At 35.2% G+C, this 18,930-nt stretch overlaps 1 protein-coding gene across 1 annotated transcript; it reads left to right on the top strand.

Moving 5' to 3' along the window:
• Positions 1–3,773: 3,773 nt before the first annotated feature.
• Positions 3,774–18,175, top strand: LOC128993507 (eukaryotic translation initiation factor 3 subunit L-like). Its single transcript, XM_054417466.1, has 9 exons — positions 3,774–3,979; positions 8,575–8,762; positions 10,092–10,176; positions 11,030–11,156; positions 11,295–11,530; positions 12,641–12,811; positions 15,129–15,299; positions 15,795–16,099; positions 17,816–18,175. Exons 1-9 carry the CDS (start codon positions 3,956–3,958, stop codon positions 18,141–18,143), a joined length of 1,635 nt encoding a protein of 544 aa, XP_054273441.1. The 5' UTR covers positions 3,774–3,955; the 3' UTR covers positions 18,144–18,175.
• The last annotated feature ends 755 nt before the right edge of the window (positions 18,176–18,930 follow it).

Genomic DNA, 18,930 nt, shown 5'->3' with positions numbered 1-18,930 from the left:
ACAGTATTATCAAATTGGAAAACTTTCGATTAAGTAGGCTCTGAATACCGGTACTTAAAACATAAAATCTTATTTACATGGACTAAGGGGAAGGTAGGACAAAAGTTGTTAAAAATAGGCTAAATGATAATATTTTTTAAAACAATTACCAGTTCATAGCCAATATAAGCTATACAAATTATCAAAACAACCCTTCAACTTCCTTTTAAAAATTGTTATAAACCCAAGGGGACTAAAACAGGTTGTAAGTAAAAGTTACAATTTAATGTTTCTATTAAATTTAAATTTCCATAAAATCAGAGGGGTATGTCGTTAACCGTTAACTTAATCCACCAACAGAATCCAGAAGTATGAAAATAAACTTAAAATTATTTCTTGATTTACCATAGCTGTTTTACAATAAGGTTGCATCAAATTGATTACTGGTGGTTTCACAATACCTTATATCTAGAAAGGATCAGCAATGGATATCTCATAAATTAAATATAAACCGTTTGAATAAATTAAGAAGTCAAGTACCGGTACACCATTTTAAAATGTTAGGTTATTGAGAGGATTTCCTAGTAGGCTTAATTGAAATAAACACCAGACAACTTTCTTCATTTTAGATTGACTGAAATATAGGCTAGATGACATAGCTCACTGCTATATACAACCTAGATATAAAATTAAATAGTTTTATAGTAGCATTAACCCTCTAAAATAATCTTGATGTCGTAGCCTATCCCATGACCAAACCTAGGCTTAAGATTTGAGTCTCGGTTACCTGCCTCAAAAAATGCGGAAAATATCATATAAGTACATTAAATAACATAAAATAAAAGTTACCTACATAAAGAATCCATTTTATAATAGATTAGTTTCAAAATATTTGGCTATTTACAATAACTAACTCATTAAAAGCATGTAAAAACGTTGAAGTAATCCCTAAAAACTATATCAACCAATGAAAAGAGAGCTTTAGGCAACAGTTTTTCGACCAATGAGAAGAGAGCTTTAAAATGGCCTCGGCTTGGAATGATCATAAATAATTATTAATAATTGCGGTGATAAAGATCATATTACAAATCATTCGTAGATAAAAAATATTTAATTACCAAATAGTATTATTTACGGTAAATCAAACATAACATAGGCTGTTACATAAAATTCACTTAAATAAGCAACCATAAAACATCTCCAAAAAATGTATCACTAAAATATGAATAATTAACATAATTCAACGGCAGCCTTCGTTATCAAGTCTAAAGATGAAACCAAAACTAAAAATGCAATTCCTCACAAATTATCATATTCGTCGTCAATTAAAACACATACCAACATATATTTATTATTATTATTGTATTCACGCACGCTCGCTGCGAACAAAAAATGCAATTACCCTTGATAAAAACAATAAAATCCAAATATGGGTGATATCAGGCCTAGTCTGAGGTATCTAGACGTATTTCATTGAAATCAACAACAAAACCCTGTTCCCAATGAGAATTATTCAAAAATTACTTACTCTACATGTTATTAAAAGTTTTCTTGACAAAATATTATCAAATCTCACAATTATAAAACAAGTAATTATATTTTAAATCGCTAAAAATGGGACCCTTGTTTAAAGACTAACAGAACAATATGGCGTTAAGGAAAGGAAAGGAAAGTGAAGCTGGGAAATCTAAAGGCTACCGGAAGAGTCCGCCAATTCGGGCGTACCAATCTATAAAATGAATATTACATCAACCTCTTGCGATAAGATAACATCAGGTGCAGCGCTGATTATTTGCTTATCGCAACTAAATGAGTAAATATTAATTCTATGTTTTTGGAGTGTCCATAAACTTATTAGGTACTAATTATTACTAATCACTAAATTACTAATTATTACTACGGGGATGAGTGATGATACTTTTGGGGCGAATGGAAATATGTGTGCCTTTTTAATTACCAAATAATATTTTTTTTACTAAAAAATACAGTATATAGTTTATCAATCAGCGTTGTCTTGAAATAAAACAACCTAATTTTATATATCTGGTAGAGTAGAATCTCCCAAATTAAAAACTTCATATTATCATCTCGTGCATAAAATAATCAATGATTCAAGGTTGTAGCATTTTTTAACACTAGCAACACTTCTTGAGAGTATTATTCGATACATTTTGCGAAATATTGGTGAGTAATAATGGCATAACATTTGAAATATTTGTTAAAAACTTATCTAACTATCCGTTGTATTTGTAAGAGATAAATTTACAAGCAGTGGTGTAATGAAGTTTATCAAACAATTAATAAATACGGTTTTTAGTGAAATCGTAATATTTTCATGATTGAAATTAAATTAAAAAGCCGTTTTCAGCGTGTCTCCATTACAACATAGTACAGTAACTAGCACTAAATCCAGCGGCTTATGAGGCAGCAGCATTGACTTTAGATGCTAGGATAGACGTCTACCGATCTATAATGGATATCTGTGGTGGCATTTTTTGAGGGGGTTTTGTACCTAAATATGGTGGTTGTTTTATAGTGTATTGGGATTGTACCTCAGACTAATATTTGAGTGACTGCTCCATCTTTGTATGTTTTTGAATGTTTAGTATATATTTTAATTAATTTAGATCAGTTTAAAACTAATAGTTCTGTTCATAACTATGAAACAAGACAAAAAAATAATTTAAGAATCAACCAATGTAATTTTCAAAGAACTATTAATTCAACTTTAGAGGTTAGTAAAAGAATGTTTAACAGATTGCCTGAACATGTAAAAAATCTCAACTTAACTAATTTTAGAAGGTTTTTAAAACAGTTTTTGATAGATTTGTCCATGTACAAAGTTTCAGAATTTAATGAATACTGGGATTCTGCAGGTAGACGCCATCTTGACTAAAATATCATTTTTTTCATTTAGTATTGAATGAGTATTGTCTCTATGTGATAATTAAAAAAATATTGTATTGACGATGCACCTATTTAAGGTTACAATGTGTAATCATGTAAATGTTTTGTGCAAATAAAGATTTGATTTGATTTGATTTGAGAAACAAAGTTTTAATTCCCTGAGGAAGCGGGACGTTATCTTGGTCCCGCGAAACGTCGGAGTAAATTAATCCAAGGACGATTTTTATGTGCGTGTATGTGTGTGTTGTGTGTCTTCGTTGTGTTACATTTGACGAGTCCTGGATTAACAAATTAAGGTGAGTGAAGCCCACAAGCTGATCAATACAGTAAAACTGGAATAGATCCTCTGGCAACAATTGTTGTATCGCCAGCAAACATTAGGACGCTTCCAATGGCACTAAGGTCATTTATCATGACTAAAAAGGGGACAGGGCCCAATACTAAGCCCTGCGGGACACCATACTCAACTAAATCCAGGTGAAGAGTTAGCTCCAGATATCGACAGCACTTGTCTGGATCATCTCGACACCTTTTGTTAAGTTCTATCATAGATTAAACATTTTCCTTGAGGAGTATGTCTAATCTATGGTTCTATGTATGTTAAGTTCGACACCTTATCGAACTATACCACTATACATACAGTAATATTTGCCATAAATTTATATTTTGTGTGTGAATGTCTTTTTATGTCATATTACTGCATATTTTTCAGGTGTATGTAGAGCAGACTTGTAGACTACGAAAAAGAAACCGAAACAGACGTGTCGTGATAGCTTTAAGTTAAAATAGTATAACTACATGGTAGTTTAATAAGCCAGCTTTTTATAAACAAAGAAGAAGAAGAAAAGTAAGCAAAAAGAAAAAGAAATTCTCTCTCTAAAAAAAGCAAGGCAATTAGGCAAGAGCAAGTTTTTGTTTTTAGGTTAGGCAATAGGCATTCATTTCAGTAAGCCGCCTTTAACAATTTATACGCTCACGTCACGTGTAGAATTTGTATATTATTAATTAAGTAGAAAGTTATCAAATCGTTTTTGTTTTACATCATTTTATTGAAACTTAGTCTTTCATCATGAACTATGATGATTATGATCAGGTAAGACGTGTTCACTTTATCCAAGTGCCATGGCCTCTGGCTTGGGCTTGAACCATAGGGTAGAAAGATTTTGATTTTACTTGCTTTGCTAAGTTAGTTTCTAGCTTGCTATACCTACCTACTCTTGGTTAGTGAAAATGCTGTATTCTCATGCTTTGTACAAGCATTTATCCTTTTAAGACCTTAATTCTTAACAGTTATTATAAGTATATACAGAAATAAGTGCAACCAGATGGGAAGTTGTGTGGTTCTTAGGCCGGTATTACACTATCATAGTTCTATGACATATTATATTATCAAATATATGATATGTTCTCTCAAGGAGAACATATTATCATAGTTCAAAACCATTAATAGTTGGTACATTACACTGTAATAATTTTCATCAAAGACATATGATAATAGATATATGTCATAGAACTATGATAGTGTAATACGGGCCTAAGTCACTAACTGGGTTGACTTCTGTATCTATTGGCACAAACCAGGCCCACTTTTATAAACGGGCAGACTGGGCACATGCCCAGGGGCGCCGGAGGTTTGGGGGCGCCCACCGGGTGCTCCCCAACCACTACCCGCCCGCACTAGGAAAAAAGGAGGCGCTGCTTTTGGGTTTGCCCAGGGGCTCCACTGACCCTTAACGCGGCCCTGCCACAAACAACAGAGTGCACTGTGGATGGGATACTCCCTGGTGTGGATTAACGTCCGCACTAGTGAGTACTACTACTATCCGCAGTACTATCCTGATAATTAGACCAATTCGTATATACCAAGGAAAAAATGTGGTTCGGATTCCACTATAAACTGTAGGTCCCTTTAGTTGCCATTAGCTATTAGCTTTAGTTTGGGCTATTAATTAACAGCTGTGTCTAAGGAATGTCGGCCTTAGTCACTAACAAGACTACAAGATCGCGCCACTCATCCTACACTCATCTCCATTCATACTTGGCTTAAAATACCTACATAGTATGGTCGCCGTTTCATAAGAAAGTATAAAGTAAGTAAGAGTGAAAATATCGAGATTATTTCGTTTGGTTAGTTAGGTTACCCTTACCTAACTATATAAGGGTCATTGTCAAATTGAGAGAGAATTTAAGTCTTTGTCTTGAAAAAAAGTAATAACAAGTAAAATTTACACTAAAACTATTTTTTTATAAGTTAAATCAACAGATATATGTGATAGAGTATTTATTTTGTTTAGATATTAAGTACAAAATAAATAAAAAAATATATTAGATATGTTTTATCAGTTTCGTCACTGTCCTCAGACAGGCAATGTTAGGTTTTCAGATTGTTTAAATGAAGAAAAATGTTTTTAAAATAAACGTAATACATATGAATGGGTTAATTTATTTACCCTTATGTTCCTTACCAACACCTAGTTTTAATAAACTACTTGCATTTAATTCAAAATAACTGAAATCGATGTGTCACCTGATGTCAAATTCGTCTGCAAGCAGTTCAACAAATTGCCACCAGAAAGTCAGACGAAAACAAAAAACTCCCATCAACCCCTACTTTGTGTGAGAAACGGCAGAAGTTTGATACTGTGCAAGTTTTAAAATGAATTTTCGCAATATAATACTGTGAATTAGATAAAATCAAGTAAAATTAGGCGAGTACCTTAATTAAGCATCAGTTTCGTTACTTTATTATTTCAGATAATCATCACATTTGTGAATCTAACAAAGCCATAGTTGAAGACACCGATGAAAGTGGACATAACCTCAAAGATTTGTTTGTCATATTCAATTTAGGTTAGAGCGTTGTGGAAGTTAAATGCAAAGAACGTCAGTTTCGCTACGATCAGTTTTGTTACGTGATGAAACTGATTTCCTATTAGTCAGGTTATGTAACGTGACGAAACTGATTAAAACGTAATGAAACTGATAGTTTTGGTTAAATAATAAGTACATTAACGTTAGTACTTGCTTCCAGTAAGTCTGAATTAGTTTAAAATACATCACATAATGTAATATTACAGAAATTATCTAATTTATTGCAGAATTTCCATAAGAAAAATAGCTATTCAGATGACCAACGCGACATTTTAACAGGATTTTTGGAAGAGGGGGGTTTAGACAAGGCCACACTAGGTTTAGACCACGATGTAAGGATAAAGACAAGGGCTGTGCATAGTCAGCTGATGTGACGTCAGCGGGCTTGTCGCTAGGACTTTAAACTACGTAGATGTGAACTAAACCAAGTTTAGTCTGATGAAATTTAATTTTTGGTTCTATCATATGATTGAATGTTTATGTTTATTATTTGTTTACTTACAAATTAAAATAAGCTTAAATTACGGTTATTTTATTTTGATGTTTGTTTTTAGGGTTAGGAGTAAAATCAGTTTCGTCACGTAAAATCAGTTTCATGACGCTATGTCAGTTTCGTCACGCTTGGAAAATGAATTTTAATTTAAGAGTAAAAATTTACTTAATTTCATTTAACAATTATTGTGTTAAAGGAAAGGTTAAACAAATCATTGGTACACAAAGAATTAATAGATGAATTTTTTTAAACCTTTTATTAACAAAATTTGCTGTGATTCTCGGCAATTTCTCCCGGAAACATACAATATTGTTATTAAACTTACCCTAAAATGAAGAAAAAAAATATTTTATGGGTTTATTACAATTATATATCATTAACTAAGCTGTAGTTATAGCCTAATTCATAATTTCATAAAATATGGTTTTTTTGCAAATATTTGAAAAACGTGACAAAACTGACGTTTTTTATGTAGCTTGGCCGAAACAAATTGTTAAAAAATATAACAAATTAAATTTGAGCTCTGCTAACCTCAAGATGTTTTATTCAACCATTTTTACAATGTACTTTTGCCAAATAAACAAAAAAAAACTAAATAAAAGATTTTTTTTTACGGACTTGGTTTTTTCTCTTAATTTGACAATGACCCATAAACAAATGATAGCCTATATCGAATAATCGATATATCGATCGATAATTTCATTCGGTTGTTTGTACTAACAGATACGGAAGTCTACCCCACTAACTTACTTACCATACTTGAATACTGCATCGGTGACCGACAAAGTCGGAAAGATTGGGTCAAATTTAAAACTAATACTGGTAATAAAAATAATACCTAATGGTAGTGCCGGGTTGGCAAAATGTGGTGTGTTCTCTAGCTCATTCAACGAATACAGAGATCTGCGCACCAAATAGTTCCTCGTTTGTCTTTAAAAGCTCTCATGTCTTGCTCGCGCACTTCAGATGGGATTTTGTTGTAGAGCTTGCTGGTAAAGTAACTTAAGGGTATTTAGCCCTTTTGGGGGGTCCAAGGAAGATGTCATCTAGGCAGGTCAATGAGATGGGTGTATCGTGTCTGGTATGAGTGTCGGTCCTCAGCAAGTTTGCTGAGTTTTCCTTGATTAGTCATTAATGTAGTTCACTAATCAAAATTAACTTATAGAAAGCTAGAAACTGACTTAGCAAGTAGTTTTCCAGTAGGTAATGTAACCTTTGCATTTTGTGGAAATAAGTCAAGTTCTTTATTCCAAAATAACAAATACTACCTAATAGGCTAGGCCTACATTTTATTGAAAAAGTCATTAGGCCTATAAACAATAATGAAAACTGAACATTTCTTGACCAAGGTAGGCCTAAATAATATGTACAAAGACTCAACTAAGTAATAATTTTAGTATAATAAAGACTATAAAATATTGTAACAATGACGAATCACCTATCTGAATGTGATGTTATGATTAAGTTATTGGAAAATAAATAAATAATAAAGGAGATCAGTCCCGGGTCCAGGTCTTACCATGCGACCTATGGTAATAGCGTTTCCTATATTCGCGCACATGTCGAAAGAGAGCGTCTCAGATGCTTGCCGCCTAGTATAATGTGCCACATTTGAACCAATTCCCTTACAACCGATTTTGTGCATCCCGGGAGGCAAAAAGTCACCGGATGCTTGAATTTCAGCCTCCTATTGAAATTCGGTGGCTTTTTTAGCATCCGACGCTGGCATCCCTACAATAATGGCCCCCTTTGATTTATATTGCCCCGCTACCGTCCCGGACGCCAGCGTCCTAGTATAATCGTAGCCTTAGATGGCATCCCCATCTCAATAGCCTAATTGATAAATATTTTTCTGATAACTTATTAGATATTAATGTAGGTCGTAAGCCTACTCGCAGCAATCACCAACAATGTTATTTTTGTCGCTAGGCCTAATATATACAAAAAATTATAAATTATAAATTGGGGAGGTATTGGTTTGCAGCGCGTATGAAAACAGGCTTTGAAGTTAATGTTATGCAGAAAGATTTCCAACATTTGATTCTGGACACAACCTTACGTCTAGTCTTACTGATCCGTAAGGATGAAATTTTTTTGGGGTTGATGTTTAGTCTTTGATTAACATTTAAACTTGGTTAGAAGATGCAATGAACTAAAAACATTGTGAGTTTTGTGAAGGAATGGCCTTGATAAGCTAAGCTAAGATAAGTTAAGTTAGTCACAGCAAAACTGAAGTTGCCGAGAAATTACTTATTAACTACCGTAGTTCTTTGTTAAATCACTAAGGATGTTGTGGTTATTTACTCAGGATCTATTTATTTTAGGGATATGGAGCATATGAGTACAGTCAATACGACTACGGAGACCTTCACACGGGAGATCCTCAAAGAGACATTGAGTATGACCGTCAGCACTTTAAAGTCCCTGAAATGGTCAAGAAATTTCTTCAATACTTCTGTAACACTTTGAATGAAGGATTGATATTTGAGTTGCAGAACATCTATGAGAATACGTGAGTATTGGAAATTACTTTTACAGTAACTTAAGCTATGGGGTTAGGCCTAGTAATACTTTTAGGACGCAGACAATTAAGTAGAGAACTCAGAGAACTTCGGTCAACTTAGCAAAGACCCAACTAGGCCTAGAAGCAAGATTTCTAGGATACAGTAGAACCTCTTTAATCCAAACCCCGTAATCCGAACATCCACTAATCTGAACCCCTCATTGCTGTACTCTATACACAGTAGGCCTTCAGCAGTTCTTTATTGTATACTGTATTTAATTTACAGTACTGTTTATTCACCATGTTTACTACTGTATTAAATTAACACTGTATTTTACTTTATTAAACATTTTTTCACTTTTCCCAAAATAATTTTGATCAATTTTAGCTATTGTCATGTAAAAACAACAATATGTTCTGTAATCCGAACTATTCAATAGTCCGAACTACCCCTGGTCCCAATTAGTTCGTATTAAAGAGGTTCTACTGTATAGATTAGTGGTAGGCTTAAGTTTATAAAATCACCCTTATAAGTTAGGCTACCGTACATTGATTTTTTTACTTGAACACATTCTCTGTGTTTAAGTAATGACAGGACACGGCTAGTTGCGAGATCGGCGTATGCACTAAGTGTGAATGAGCGAAAGAAAATTAGCAGATTCTGTTAAATACTTAACAGGAAAGCATTTACCTAAGTAGGCCTATCACATTTAGGCTACTGTAGGCCTACTCTAGTGTTTGCAGACGTAGTCGACAAAAACTAAACAGATAGGCTAGCCAGCACTGATTTATAATTCTGATAGATTCTAACAAGTCCTCAATAACTAATGCCTACTGTACTGCTTAATGCTGGGCAAAAGGGTGGGGATTGTAAATGTAAGGGGATAGACTCAGGGTCCCCAAACGTCAACTCAAGCTTATTGTGCAGAAGGGTGGATAAGTCAACAAATATTGCCAACCCCAAACGTACTACAACACATTACGATTAGGCCTATATGGATATGATCCACAGAGCTGCTAGCCTGAGTGGACTAACCCCATACTGAGTAATTAATTAATCAATCAACAATAATATAATCTTTATTCATTAGTATTACGAATTTGTTCATTTGATAACTTGTGGTGTCAAGTAAGCATTCTTACAATTTTTAAAATCTTTTTTTATTTGGTAATAACCTTTTTGATCAAATAAGTATAGTTTTACAGTAAAATATAGTAGTAGCCTCTAACTTAAAACATGAACATTTAGTATATAGAATTTAATATGATAGTAGCCTCGTAGTTTAAACAGCTGTAGATTGTATATCTAGTGTCAAACAAGATCTTTTGTCGTAATAGATTCCCGAAACTGACCGAGAAGTTCTTCGACAAGCGTCCCTGGCCCGAAGAGGAAGAGGTAGCTCACATTGTCGACAATGATCCGGTAGGTCACAGTAATATAGTGAATATTGAGACATTGAAGGTAAGTTACGGTAATGTATTAGGCTACATATAGGGACAATGAAGACATAAGTTACGGTCAGGTAGTAAATATCATTATAATTTGCCAGGTAAGTTAATTTTCATTCATATCCGCCATAAAGTTAACACAAGAATTGGCATTAGTGTTTCAAAACTAATTTTCTAAGTTAATAATAATATACGAATATACTCGCCTTTTAATACAGAGTGTATTATCTGGTCTTGGTAGTTCCCCGTTTTCCTGATAGAGTGCATTGGAGAACATCTCTCATGATGGAAAATCACAATAACAACATTCCCTGCCCTCTGATTGTTCAAACTGGTGGCGCGCTCCTGCCGGTTTCTGCTATGAGAGATGCCAGCGCTGTGGACGAACTAACTCGCAGGCTCCGCGGGAAACTTTGTTCTCGCTACGTTCATTATTATATTGGTTCTATTGGTCACCCAACATATCTGTTGTGCGGTAAGGGTTAAAATATGATCCAATTTCATAATTAAGATAGATCCAATTTCAGAATAGCGCTTCGTAGTTACACACTCTCTCGTTATTTACACGTCTCTACTACTGCTGCTATCCTTTCCCTGGCTGAAGAAGACTAAGTCCTAAAACAGCCTCAGTCCAGTAGGGTTTCAGCTCTCTGGATTGGAACATCACGAAGAAGAAAGTAATTAAGATCAAGCTATTTTCTTGAGAGATAAACATAAATATATTACTAACAGAATTTCTAAATTTGTAACAAAATCTCAGTATATAAGTAGCTTTTTTGTGTTAAATTGATTTTTTTAATGCCAGCTCATTTCTCTCTTTGTTTCAGATTTTCCTGATCCTATACAAAGAGTTGTACTTTCGCCACATATACGCTCGCGTCCCTGGAGGACCCACTCTAGAGCAGAGATTCGGCTCTTTCTACAACTACTGTGACTTGTTGAACTACATCTTAAGTATGTCACAAACACAATTGATATAAATTTAGATTTTTGTATTCATTTTAAAATGTTGGTCATGTAGGCTACTATTGTTGTAACAAACAACTATCATCAATTGAAGACAGTTATCAATGCTCATCCCATTGTTTACAGGTGCGAAGGAGCCAGTCCCTCTCGAGTTACCGGACCAGTGGTTGTGGGAGTTGGTAGACGAGTTTGTCTACCAGTTCCAGTCGTTCTCCCAGTACCGGGCTCGGCTGATGAACAACCAGGACAAGGAGAACGAACTGGACTGCATCAAGAAGAACAACGAAGTGTGGAACGTGCTGAGTGTACTCAATGTACTCCACTCGCTTGTGGACAAGTCCAACATCAAACGTCAACTCGAGGTAATTGTTGACTATGGAACATTTTACGGTTCCCTCCCATAAAATAAATTCATGGCATTGAGAAGAGTACTAACCCTACAATAGTTTTTACTCAATTCGCACCAAACCATCCGTCATTTTCCCTTTGCTGTTGTGCATAAGTGTTGGTGCTAGTCATTAAATTTACCCAGATAAGATTATTCCTAGCACTGGGGTCGGAACGGACTAGAACCGAAGTGGATGAAGTAAAGGTCTGACGTTGATCTCAGATTTGAACTAGCAGTACTTTGGTATCATACCGCCCACACCAATAAATCGACTTCCAAATAAGATTTTAATTAGTTTAGATAACAAAATCGTTCTATCCTATTCCAACCTAAAACATAGTATAGCCTTAGAATAGATTAGGTTATAATTATCTGGTGTGGTCGGTATAATACCAAAGTACTGAACTAGCTTATTTGGCAACAGGAGCTTGATGGAAACCGTAATCGGATCCTCGTTTATAGTGTATCTAGATATTACTGAGAAGTAGGCTTCCTATTCCATGTTAAAGCTGTAGCCATTATGATTAGTAGCCATTATATTAAAGCTGAATTAGTGATGGTCGTCAGGATAAGTCACCATATCACTGAAACGTCATCGTTTTTTTAATAGGTTATCTGAAATACCCTATTATTTTTTTAGCTAAGTCACGAATTTTTTATTCACATTCACTGGCAGACAAATCCGGTATCCACACAGAACGAATAAACATTTAACTGCTCATATAAATGAAGTAACAAGATTTATTTGAGTGTCCCGGGAGCTCTTTTCACTGTCACTGTCACTAGCTTTTCACCTGTATTCCATGCTGTCGCCATATAGCAAATAGAGTAGACAGTGACTGTCATGTGACGGACTAGGTCAAGAGTTCCCACAACACGTTACAGTTACAGTAACCAGCTGCCGTTCGTTCCGTGCGGCCGTGACTTTGGGTATTAGGTGACAAAAGTCACCTATTACTGTCACCTGTTACCGGCCTGTCACGGAACGTCTTGTAAGGTTACCATAAAGTAGCTTTCATTTCCATCACTAATTAGAATACCAAAGATCAGTGTTGATAGACCACTGACATTGGTATATGCACAGGTGCATGCCAGTGGGGGTGACCCTGACAGTGTGGCTGGAGAGTTTGGACGTCACTCTCTCTACAAGATGTTGGGCTACTTCAGTCTTGTCGGGTTGCTGAGACTCCATTCCCTCTTGGGCGACTACTACCAGGCCATCAAGGTCCTGGAGAACATAGAACTGCACAAGAAGGTACAGTCAATAATTTAGGTTTTCAGAAGATTTGTATATAGCCTACATACATATTATACTTAAATCCTGTTCCATTCTGGTTATTTTTTAGGTTTATCAATCTAGTAGGTTCATCCATCTTTTCTATCCTGTACCGATTTCGTCGTATAAACAACGAATTAACGTGTAGCAGACGCAAACAAATAGTCAGCTGATCAATTACCGACAATTCCAACCAAAGTGGTAGGGATAGAACGAGCCGCCAGCAACGAGTGTATCAGTGTCTGTCGTTCCCTTGTCCTTGTACTAGTCGGTGAACCTTCGCGTCGTGCAAATTAAATTCATTTCGCGGTGTTGGTCGGACAATCTTAAATTTCCTCAAAATCGTTTAGCATATATCCCGAAGGGATATAATTGCAACGCGGTTGGAAATTATAATCAGTTTTGTAAGTCAAAAAGTGTTAAAAAGTTCGTTTTTACCGGCCAACGCTAATCCACCATTTGGAAATTTCACGTTCGTCACACGAGTTCAAATTGATCGCGTTTTTATTTAGAATACCGGCTAGTTACAATTCCTCATCCCTATCCTTCAAATTGTGTCAGTGTTCATTGTGGGTGCCCGAAATTGTAAGTAGTTTGTGTTATTTATTGTTATATCTTAGAATTCAGTGAGTCGCACATGGTAAATTTTCCTGTTGTATTTTGTTACTACATGTTAAAATAAGCACATGTTTCTAGGTTCAAGCTCAAATTCCTGATCTTTATATCCATTTGTAACGTAATAATCTGTACTATTTATTAAACTGTGATGATCCAATAGTATTAAGAATAAATAGATGAAAATGTTTTTGTAGGGTAATTCAAAGTTACTTTATAGGATTTTTTGATTTTTATAGTATTGGAATTTTCACAGAATCGTTATCAAATTTCATTGTTAAGTATCAAGGTTCAATTCACTTAAGAGTGCCACAGTCAGTATTTAATTTGGGGGAACAAATTAATATCAAAGGAGGGAGCAGGTAGCTGGTTCGGCTAGATGCGGAGGTGTTATCGGATGCTGTGTCAGTCTGTACATAGATGAACCGCCAAAGTACCAAATTAGCCATAAAATAAATAGCAATACCTTAACAAACACTACTACGTTTTAAACATATATTGTTTAATCAGTTGGACTGCGAGACGACCTTCGTTTTTTAATCGTTGGCCAACGAACAGGATTTGCTTGGTACTGGTCATCTCAAACAATTAAATTAAATACCACTCATCCGTTAGCACTTTCTCGATCAGTGTGCAACCGCACCGTATCTTCCCTTTTGATAAATCTATTTAACATTTTCAAACAACAAATTTTCAATTGATTGTGTCACTCAAACTTATTCAGTGTTACATGAATACAATAGAAACTGCTAATTGAATAATTGTAATTCTTAAACTCTGTTTAATAAATCGCATTGTTATTCACTTTTTTAGTTCTCAATAACCTTGGTAATTCATTATTAGCAATATTATTTAATTAGTGAAACAAGGGTAATTCAGTAAATCATAAGCCACTACAAAAGATTCACCTTTTAAGTGCAACACTAAAAATTAGTGTAGTAGTGAGCAAATTAAATTCAGTGTAGTATTAAGGTTGATTATTTATTCAATATAAAGGTTCAATATTAAAGGTATTGCAGTCTGGAAGAACTTCAAACAGTACCAGGAACGTCCCATAAGGACTTCTGGGGAGTATTTTTATTTTACAGGGCCCACTCAAATATTTCTTTAACACCAAGCTTCCACTGCCAAAGCTCTGTTTTGTATTTTTACTTTCCAAGTTCTTCCAACCCAGGGGCAACCAAGATTTGTAAAGAATTCACTTTGAGAGCATTGCAAGGAGTAAATATATTTAAATACAATATTTAAATATATAAGAGTATAAAAACAAAGTCTTTTTATTTTTCTTTACAATCCCTCCAATATTTTTTTTTTCTCCACTATCTGCCATCTCTCTCATCTTCTCCACAACTTCCCTCCCTTCCTCTATCCACCTTCTATCCAAGTCATCCTCTTGGTCACATTTCCTTTATCACTGTCAACTCTAATTTCCTAATATTTCTTTTCTCGCTTAGCCATCTTAATTTTGCTTTTTGGACTCTCCTCTTAAGCTGTCTCTAGATAGTAATGCATAGATTCTTTGACATCCAAATAAATGTATTCTTAATTCTTGACAAGATTTTATAAATTTACAAAGTGGTAAAAAGCATTATTTACAAAATTTGTACTCATACTGGTATTTTTAATATTAACTTATTATTTTAAATTAATATAAACCTTCAACCGATTTGTTTTGTTACAGAGTCAATACTCTCACGTGCCCGCATGCCAGATCTCCACATCGTACTACGTTGGGTTCGCCTATATGATGATGAGACGTTACGCTGATGCTATCAGAACCTTCAGCTCCATTCTGCTGTACATCCAGAGAACCAAACAGCTGTTCCAGACCCGCACATATCAGAATGATCAGGTAAAGCTTGTTTGGTGTTCGGAAAGTTCAAACTCAAACTATGTAGAAGAAGGAACTCACAACTAATGTGAGAAGAGTCTTACATAGTTTTTAGCACACAACATGTTGACAATACCTCTAACTTGGTTTATCCTTCCAAAATGATTTTCAGAGGGAAGTAAGTAGATACTTGGACACAGAGATGTGGACTGATGGGGAATTTAATCTGAATTAATGAAAGTCCTGATATAAAAAAAACGGGTAACTTCTTTCACTAGAAACACCAAATGTTTACTATACACAAAAGCTGGAGTATTTCACTTCTACGGGGAGCATTTCTATCTATGGATGATTTATTACGTTGCCAAGATCTTAAGGAAATCAAAATGGCCCTTGTGCTCCAACTTACATTCTTGAAGTTTTGTGAAATAACAAAGCTAAGCTGTATCCTTTGTGTATTGTTAAACAAAAACAATAATCAAGTTTTTTTTTTCATCGTGGTGTTTACATTTTCAGATCAACAAACAGACCGAGCAAATGTACCATTTGTTGGCCATCTGTCTGGTGTTACATCCTCAGTGCGTGGACGAAAGTATTCAACAAGTTTTGAGAGAGAAGAACTACCACGAGAAGATGTACAAGATGCAGTACGGAGACTTGGTAGAGTTTGAGGCATGTTTCACCTTCGCCTGTCCCAAGTTCCTCTCGCCCGCCCCTCCGATGCACCCGCAAGACGATTACGTCAAGGAAGCCATGGAGCATCAGAAGCAAGTGTTCATGGACGAAGTGCGTCAACAGAAGATGATTCCAACAATCAGAAGGTAATGGTTTTTATTTGTCTCAAATAGAGTAGGACCTCGATAAAAACACTCATTGTGGTTATTAAATAAGGCTTTTATCAAGGTTGACTTCTTAGCTAGTTTATGATAAATTGACACCGCTAGGCACGCACCGATCTCGTACATAATCACTTATATGGCACTCAGTCGGCGTCTAGCCGTGACAACGGGAGTATCCTCGCGCTGCCCGTTTTTTCACAATTTTAACTTAAGATGAACGCCGCAATCGAAAATCCCGCCAGTTTCTAAGTGTGGTCAGTGATACGGTTTTTGTTGACAAAAACTTAAAACAGTTAAAACCCATAGACATTTATCATCAATTGTGTGAATTTAAAGGAAATAACGTAATAAATTAAAGTTAGAAAATGGTGCATTCAGTTTAAAAAATGGCCGATTTGAAGCTCATGAGTCATGACGAAACGAAGGGCAGACGCCCGAGCATTGTGACTGATGAAACTGGTTACTAAAGTTGATGAAAAGGTTTACAAAAGCCACTGATTCCCGATAACGGAGCTTTTGCTTATTTGTTTGACAATTTCAAACAACAAAGTCTGTGAAACTTGAGGAGAAGTTTCGGTTTTAAGTTTTTTGTCAACAATAACTGTATCATTGACCGCACCTCATAACTGACGGGATTTTTTAATTGCAGCGCTCATCTTAAGTTGAAATTGTGAAAAAACGGGCAGCGCGAGAATGCTCTTGTTGTCACGGCTGCACTTCGACTGAGTTGCCAAGTGCACACGCACAAAATGTACGAGATCGGTGCGCTACTTTCTGAATAGCTTTATTAGGTTAATTTTGTTTCTGATTTAAAGCGCAGGCTTACCTGTACAGTAGGAGAGCCTTCTCAATAGAAAACGTATTTATATATATACACATTACACACCAAATCCAATTTGATTGTTTGATTACTGTGTGTGTTTGTGGTTTTTTTGTGTGTTTTTAGAAGACTTGCCCACTGGACTTTGAAATATCTGCTCTTCCTATGAAAAACAAAATCAAACCTTTTTTGGTCTAGACCTTTACCAAGAATACCTAATGTGTACATAAGGGCGTAGCATAGAGCACAAGGGCCTAGATTTTTTAGGATTTTTTTGAGAGGATAGCAGGCTTACCTGAATGGGAAAGAGTCCAAACTGGCACAGGAAACACAAAACAAAACTTTACACTATATACACAAAACATTAGAATATTTCACTGTCACTGACAGCATTTTCAACTAAGGAAGAGAGAGTTTTTTAGATGTCCATCTCTTTCCCATTCAGGTAAGCCTGCTATCCTCTCAAAAATCCTAATGTGTACATATTTAGCTACACTCTCAATTTTACCTAACCCTTTGAACACCATGGAAAATTTAGTGATTGATTTCATTATATCTATCGGTATTATGTTTTCTAATCAAACCTTTCTTGGTTAAAAAATAAAAATACTGGTTATAATCTTGCCAGTGACAGTGATATATTCTAATTTTGGGTATAGACAATTTTTGTGTGTTTCTTGTGCCATAGTGGGTTCTTTTGTAATTTGGTAGGTCTGCTACCCCAAGTGCAATCTTAAAACTAAAAGCTATCATATTTTATAACTGAATCATAAGGTGTGAAATCGTGATCGATTTGTTGTATTGTATGCATGTTGTGAAAGAAAGATTCACATGATTTTTGTTGTTGCTGAAATTACTAATTCGGACATAATTTTCAGCTACTTGAAGCTTTACACGACTCTGCCACTGTCTAAGCTAGCATCCTTCATGGACGGGCAGACCGCAGACATTGACAAGAATGTTCAAGCACTTCGTATACACCTGATGTGTTTCAAACACAAGATGAAGAATATCGTTTGGACCAAAGGTACTTCAGGTCTGGAGGGAACGTTCCAGTCCGGCTCCGAGCTGGATTTCTACATCGACAACGACATGATCCACATCGCAGACACAAAAGTGGCGCCTCCATACGGAGACTTCTTCATCCGCAAAATACACAAGTTTGACGAACTCAATCGTAAACTTCAGTCTATTAAAATCCAATAAAAGTGTGACAAATAAATGTTTTTTTCTCAGAAGCTTGAATTTTTTACCTGTAGTGAATTCTTAACTGTATTTGTAAGAAAAGAGAGTGGTAACTTCTTTTAACCTTGTATTTGCCTGTCCACATGGTTTCCGGGCGTGAATGTGGAGCTATTTATTTATTTATTTTCCAATAATCGAGGAGATAAATGGAATACTTTAAGTCTGTGTTGAACTGGTTTTATATTGTTTTTAAATCTAGTGTTGTGAGGATGTGCATGTTGATCTTCCATGAATGTGTCAAAATCACTTTTACCCATTAAAGCCAGTTTAAAGATATAAGAACTATACAAAGTAAGAATTTTAAACTGAATGAAAAACTCTTTACTGTGAGTAATTCGAGACACTTTCGCTAAGACTAACTGCTCTTTTTTGGAGGATAAAAATTTGTTCGGCATCACTAGAAGAACCCCATACCGTTAATCCGTAATTCATAATGGAAGAAAAATAAGCATGGTATACTGCTAATTGTGTGTAAATTTGTAGTACCTATGTCGAATTATCCGAAGAACAAGTATAGCTGATCTGAGTCTCTTTCTTAATGATTTGTTTGCCGATTAAGTTGCCAATCTACATCAATTCCCAGGTAATTGACTGAGTTCTGAGAATATATTGATGTTTGGTTCGAATTTACAACAATGTCTATTCTCATTAGCAACTGAAAAGTGAATTAGTTGTGTCTTTGACACATTCATAGATAGACCATTTACTGTGAAGCAGTCCCCCGAGGAGTTGAAACTCATTAGTAATT

This window comes from Macrosteles quadrilineatus, unplaced genomic scaffold (genome assembly GCF_028750875.1).
Source record: "Macrosteles quadrilineatus isolate MER2022 unplaced genomic scaffold, UCM_ALF_1.0 Scaffold_1__1_contigs__length_201487025, whole genome shotgun sequence".
Lineage (NCBI taxonomy): Eukaryota > Metazoa > Arthropoda > Insecta > Hemiptera > Cicadellidae > Macrosteles > Macrosteles quadrilineatus.
Note: the sequence above shows the minus strand (reverse complement) of the source record. Positions and strands in the feature narration are given on the sequence as shown.